At 36.5% G+C, this 7,500-nt stretch overlaps 1 protein-coding gene across 4 annotated transcripts in view; it reads left to right on the top strand.

Moving 5' to 3' along the window:
• The window catches only part of celsr2 (cadherin, EGF LAG seven-pass G-type receptor 2), a 134,006-nt gene that overhangs the window by 85,242 nt on the left and 41,264 nt on the right, over positions 1–7,500 (top strand). For all 4 annotated transcript variants that reach the window (XM_037532528.1, XM_037532529.1, XM_037532530.1 and 1 more), the window contains exon 10: positions 6,865–7,031. In XM_037532528.1, coding sequence (XP_037388425.1) covers positions 6,865–7,031 — 167 coding nt within the window. The remainder of the gene's footprint in view (positions 1–6,864; positions 7,032–7,500) is intronic.

Below are 7,500 nucleotides of genomic sequence, written 5' to 3' on the forward strand. Positions count from 1 at the left end.
GACTCTAATTAATCATGATGCAGTGGATCATTCGCTAAAGAACTGACTCTAATTAATCATGATGCAGTGACTCGTTTGTTAAAGAACTGACTCTAATTAATCATGATGCAGTGGATCATTCGCTAAAGAACTGACTCTAATTAATCATGATGCAGTGGATCATTCGCTAAAGAACTGACTCTAATTAATCATGATGCAGTGACTCGTTTGTTAAAGAACTGAATCTAATTAATCATGATGCAGTGACTCATTTGTTAAAGAACTGACTCTAATTAATCATGATGCAGTGACTCGTTTGTTAAAGAACTGACTCTAATTAATCATGATGCAGTGGATCATTCGCTAAAGAACTGACTCTAATTAATCATGATGCAGTGGATCATTCGCTAAAGAACTGACTCTAATTAATCATGATGCAGTGGATCATTCGCTAAAGAACTGACTCTAATTAATCATGATGCAGTGACTCGTTTGTTAAAGAACTGACTCTAATTAATCATGATGCAGTGGATCATTCGCTAAAGAACTGACTCTAATTAATCATTATGCAGTGGATCATTCGCTAAAGAACTGACTCTAATTAATCATGATGCAGTGACTCGTTTGTTAAAGAACTGACTCTAATTAATCATGATGCAGTGGATCATTCGCTAAAGAACTGACTCTAATTAATCATGATGCAGTGACTCATTTGTTAAAGAACTGACTCTAATTAATCATGATGCAGTGACTCGTTTGTTAAAGAACTGACTCTAATTAATCATGATGCAGTGGATCATTCGCTAAAGAACTGACTCTAATTAATCATGATGCAGTGGATCATTCGCTAAAGAACTGACTCTAATTAATCATGATGCAGTGGATCATTCGCTGAAGAACTGACTCTAATTAATCATGATGCAGTGGATCATTCGCTAAAGAACTGACTCTAATTAATCATGATGCAGTGACTCGTTTGTTAAAGAACTGACTCTAATTAATCATGATGCAGTGGATCATTCGCTAAAGAACTGACTCTAATTAATCATGATGCAGTGGATCATTCGCTAAAGAACTGACTCTAATTAATCATGATGCAGTGGATCATTCGCTAAAGAACTGACTCTAATTAATCATGATGCAGTGGATCATTCGCTAAAGAACTGACTCTAATTAATCATGATGCAGTGACTCATTTGTTAAAGAACTGACTCTAATTAATCATGATGCAGTGACTCGTTTGTTAAAGAACTGACTCTAATTAATCATGATGCAGTGGATCATTCGCTAAAGAACTGACTCTAATTAATCATGATGCAGTGGATCATTCGCTAAAGAACTGACTCTAATTAATCATGATGCAGTGGATCATTCGCTAAAGAACTGACTCTAATTAATCATGATGCAGTGGATCATTCGCTAAAGAACTGACTCTAATTAATCATGATGCAGTGGAACATTCGCTAAAGAACTGACTCTAATTAATCATGCTGCAGTGACTCGTTTGTTAAAGAACTGACTCTAATTAATCATGATGCAGTGGATCATTCGCTAAAGAACTGACTCTAATTAATCATGATGCAGTGACTCATTTGTTAAAGAACTGACTCTAATTAATCATGATGCAGTGACTCGTTTATTAAAGAACTGACTCTAATTAATCATGATGCAGTGGATCATTCGCTAAAGAACTGACTCTAATTAATCATGATGCAGTGACTCGTTTGTTAAAGAACTGACTCTAATTAATCATGATGCAGTGGATCATTCGCTAAAGAACTGACTCTAATTAATCATGATGCAGTGGATCATTCGCTAAAGAACTGACTCTAATTAATCATGATGCAGTGGATCATTCGCTAAAGAACTGACTCTAATTAATCATGATGCAGTGGATCATTCGCTAAAGAACTGACTCTAATTAATCATGATGCAGTGACTCATTTGTTAAAGACTGACTCTAATTAATCATGATGCAGTGACTCGTTTGTTAAAGAACTGACTCTAATTAATCATGATGCAGTGGATCATTCGCTAAAGAACTGACTCTAATTAATCATGATGCAGTGGATCATTCGCTAAAGAACTGACTCTAATTAATCATGATGCAGTGGATCATTCGCTAAAGAACTGACTCTAATTAATCATGATGCAGTGGATCATTCGCTAAAGAACTGACTCTAATTAATCATGATGCAGTGGATCATTCGCTAAAGAACTGACTCTAATTAATCATGATGCAGTGGATCATTCGCTAAAGAACTGACTCTAATTAATCATGATGCAGTGGATCATTCGCTAAAGAACTGACTCTAATTAATCATGATGCAGTGGATCATTCGCTAAAGAACTGACTCTAATTAATCATGATGCAGTGACTCGTTTGTTAAAGAACTGACTCTAATTAATCATGATGCAGTGGATCATTCGCTAAAGAACTGACTCTAATTAATCATGATGCAGTGGATCATTCGCTAAAGAACTGACTCTAATTAATCATGATGCAGTGACTCGTTTGTTAAAGAACTGAATCTAATTAATCATGATGCAGTTACTTGTTTGTTAAAGAACTGACTCTAATTAATCATTATGCAGTGGATCATTCGCTAAAGAACTGACTCTAATTAATCATGATGCAGTGGATCATTCGCTAAAGAACTGACTCTAATTAATCATGATGCAGTGACTCATTTGTTAAAGAACTGACTCTAATTAATCATGATGCAGTGACTCGTTTGTTAAAGAACTGACTCTAATTAATCATGATGCAGTGGATCATTCGCTAAAGAACTGACTCTAATTAATCATGATGCAGTGGATCATTCGCTAAAGAACTGACTCTAATTAATCATGATGCAGTGGATCATTCGCTAAAGAACTGACTCTAATTAATCATGATGCAGTGGATCATTCGCTAAAGAACTGACTCTAATCATGATGCAGTGGATCATTCGCTAAAGAACTGACTCTAATTAATCATGATGCAGTGGATCATTCGCTAAAGAACTGACTCTAATTAATCATGATGCAGTGGATCATTCGCTAAAGAACTGACTCTAATTAATCATGATGCAGTGGATCATTCGCTAAAGAACTGACTCTAATTAATCATGATGCAGTGGATCATTCGCTAAAGAACTGACTCTAATTAATCATGATGCAGTGGATCATTCGCTAAAGAACTGACTCTAATTAATCATGATGCAGTGACTCGTTTGTTAAAGAACTGACTCTAATTAATCATGATGCAGTGGATCATTCGCTAAAGAACTGACTCTAATTAATCATGATGCAGTGGATCATTCGCTAAAGAACTGACTCTAATTAATCATGATGCAGTGACTCGTTTGTTAAAGAACTGAATCTAATTAATCATGATGCAGTTACTTGTTTGTTAAAGAACTGACTCTAATTAATCATTATGCAGTGACTCGTTTGTTAAAGAACTGAATCTAATTAATCATGATGCAGTGACTCATTTGTTAAAGAACTGACTCTAATTAATCATGATGCAGTGACTCGTTTGTTAAAGAACTGACTCTAATTAATCATGATGCAGTGGATCATTCGCTAAAGAACTGACTCTAATTAATCATGATGCAGTGGATCATTCGCTAAAGAACTGACTCTAATTAATCATGATGCAGTGGATCATTCGCTAAAGAACTGACTCTAATTAATCATGATGCAGTGGATCATTCGCTAAAGAACTGACTCTAATTAATCATGATGCAGTGACTCTTTTGTTAAAGAACTGACTCTAATTAATCATGATGCAGTGGATCATTCGCTAAAGAACTGACTCTAATTAATCATTATGCAGTGGATCATTCGCTAAAGAACTGACTCTAATTAATCATGATGCAGTGACTCGTTTGTTAAAGAACTGACTCTAATTAATCATGATGCAGTGGATCATTCGCTAAAGAACTGACTCTAATTAATCATGATGCAGTGACTCGTTTGTTAAAGAACTGAATCTAATTAATCATGATGCAGTGACTCGTTTGTTAAAGAACTGACTCTAATTAATCATGATGCAGTGGATCATTCGCTAAAGAACTGACTCTAATTAATCATGATGCAGTGGATCATTCGCTAAAGAACTGACTCTAATTAATCATGATGCAGTGGATCATTCGCTAAAGAACTGACTCTAATTAATCATGATGCAGTGGATCATTCGCTAAAGAACTGACTCTAATTAATCATGATGCAGTGACTCGTTTGTTAAAGAACTGACTCTAATTAATCATGATGCAGTGGATCATTCACTAAAGAACTGACTCTAATTAATCATGATGCAGTGGATCATTCGCTAAAGAACTGACTCTAATTAATCATGATGCAGTGACTCGTTTGTTAAAGAACTGACTCTAATTAATCATGATGCAGTGGATCATTCACTAAAGAACTGACTCTAATTAATCATGATGCAGTGGATCATTCGCTAAAGAACTGACTCTAATTAATCATGATGCAGTGGATCATTCGCTAAAGAACTGACTCTAATTAATCATGATGCAGTGACTCGTTTGTTAAAGAACTGAATCTAATTAATCATGATGCAGTTACTTGTTTGTTAAAGAACTGACTCTAATTAATCATTATGCAGTGACTCGTTTGTTAAAGAACTGAATCTAATTAATCATGATGCAGTGACTCGTTTGTTAAAGAACTGAATCTAATTAATCATGATGCAGTGACTCGTTTGTTAAAGAACTGACTCTAATTAATCATTATGCAGTGACTCGTTTGTTAAAGAACTGACTCTAATTAATCATGATGCAGTGACTCGTTTGTTAAAGAACTGACTCCAATTAATCATGATGCAGTGACTCGTTTGTTAAAGAACTGAATCTAATTAATCATGATGCAGTGACTCGTTTGTTAAAGAACTGACTCTAATTAATCATGATGCAGTGACTCGTTTGTTAAAGAACTGAATCTAATTAATCATGATGCAGTGACTCGTTTGTTAAAGAACTGACTCTAATTAATCATGATGCAGTGACTCGTTTGTTAAAGAACTGAATCTAATTAATCATGATGCAGTGACTCGTTTGTTAAAGAACTGACTCTAATTAATCATGATGCAGTGACTCGTTTGTTAAAGAACGGAATCTAATTAATCATGATGCAGTGACTCGTTTGTTAAAGAACTGAATCTAATTAATCATGATGCAGTGACTCGTTTGTTAAAGAACTGAATCTAATTAATCATGATGCAGTGACTCGTTTGTTAAAGAACTGAATCTAATTAATCATGATGCAGTGACTCGTTTCCTAAAGAACTGACTCTAATTAATCATGATGCAGTGACTCGTTTGTTAAAGAACTGAATCTAATTAATCATGATGCAGTGACTCGTTTGTTAAAGAACTGAATCTAATTAATCATGATGCAGTTACTTGTTTCCTAAAGAACTGACTCTAATTAATCATGATGCAGTGACTCGTTTGTTAAAGAACTGAATCTAATTAATCATGATGCAGTGACTCGTTTGTTAAAGAACTGACTCTAATTAATCATGATGCAGTGACTCGTTTGTTAAAGAACTGAATCTAATTAATCATGATGCAGTGACTCGTTTGTTAAAGAACTGAATCGAATTAATCATGATGCAGTGACTCGTTTGTTAAAGAACTGAATTAAGTTGAGTTGTTCAGTTTAAGGCCTCACAGTGAATCGTTTCCTAAAGAACTGAGTGGAGCTGAACTGAATCACTGCCGTGTGAATTCTTTTGCACTCCTCTGCTGTTTTTATTCAGCTCCTCTGCTTCAGTTCCCAGCTCAGCTGAACCCTCAGATCATCCACCCACAGCTTTAACAGCTTTAAGAGCTTTAAGAGCTTCACACACACACCTGTGTTCAGTGTGTGGGTGTGTATGTGTGTGAGTGTGTGTGTTTAGATCTAAAGGCTGACCTGCAGCTCCAGCTCAGAGTTTAAACCTGCTGAACTCGCTGATCATCTCAATCCGTACCGCTGTTCTGTGCATGAAAAGACAGGAAAGTAGTGACGAGAGAGAGAGAATAAAAAGAGAATGAGAGAGAAAAAAGAGAGCAATAAAGGAAAGAGTAAAAGAGAGAAAGTTAACGGAAAGATCAAAGCAGTAAAAAGACAGAAACACAGAGTAAAAATAAAATTAAACAGAAAAGGAGAGAGAGTCGAGGAGAAAGAGAGAGAGAGAGAGAAAGGGTGGGAGAGAAAGTGTTGAACAGAGAGAGAAAGTGTAGAACAGAGAAAGTGTAGAAGAGAAAGAGAGAGAGCGAGAGGGAGAAAGGGTGGGAGAGAGAGAGAGAAAGTGTAGAAGAGTGAGAGACAGAGAGAGAGAGAGAAAGGGTGGAAAAAAGAGAAAGAGTAGAAGAGAGAGAGGGAGTGAGCGAGAAAGGGTGGGAGAGAGAGAAAGTGTAGAAGAGTGAGAGAGAGACAGAGAGAGAGAGAGAAAGTGTAGAAGAGTGAGAGAGAGACAGAGAGAGAGAGAGAGAAAGGGTGGGAGAAAGAGAAAGAGTAGAAGAGAGAGAGGGAGTGAGCGAGAAAGGGTGGGAGAGATAGGCTGAAAGAGTAAAAAAAGAATGAGAGAAAAAAGAAAACAGGAGAAAGTAAAAAGGGCATTAGAGAGTAAACAGCAAGAAAGCAAAGTGTGAAAGAGAAAAGTAAAAAATGAGAAATCAAAACATTAAAGAGAATAAAAAGATTGAGAGAAAAAGAGTCATAAAAGAAAGTTAAAGGAGTAAAGGAGAAGGTACAGAAGAGAGAGAAAAGGGAAAGATGAAGAGCAAAAAAGAAAGGGAATGAGAGTCGAAGAGAGAAGGGGTGAGAGAGAGAAAGGTTTAGTGTCTTTCTTTTTCTCTCATTGTTTCTTTATAATCCGTTCTGTTGCAGTGATGTCCAACCCTCAGCGTTTCCAGGATAACAGCATGTTGTTATGGAGTAACCTGGCTGTCGTGGTAACTGTTCCCTGGAACCTGGAGCTGATGTTCCGAACCCGCCAACCTACTTCCACCATCCTGCACGTAACAACCAGCCAGCATCATAACTTTACCGTACAGGTAAACTGACACGTTACAGCATCGTAACTTTACTATACAGGTAAACTGACACATTACAGCATCGTAACTTTACCGTACAGGTAAACTGACACGTTACAGCATCGTAACTTTACTGTACAGGTAAACTGACACGTTACAGCATCGTAACTTTACCGTACAGGTAAACTGACACGTTACAGCATCGTAACTTTACTATACAGGTAAACTGACACGTTACAGCATCGTAACTTTACCGTACAGGTAAACTGACACGTTACAGCATCGTAACTTTACTGTACAGGTAAACTGACACGTTACAGCATCGTAACTTTACCGTACAGGTAAACTGACACGTTACAGCATCGTAACTTTACCGTACAGGTAAACTGACACGTTACAGCATCGTAACTTTACTATACAGGTAAACTGACACGTTACAGCATCGTAACTTTACTATACAGGTAAACTGACACGTTACAGCATCGTAACT

The sequence above is a fragment of the Pygocentrus nattereri genome, chromosome 21 (assembly GCF_015220715.1).
Source record: "Pygocentrus nattereri isolate fPygNat1 chromosome 21, fPygNat1.pri, whole genome shotgun sequence".
Taxonomy (NCBI): domain Eukaryota; kingdom Metazoa; phylum Chordata; class Actinopteri; order Characiformes; family Serrasalmidae; genus Pygocentrus; species Pygocentrus nattereri.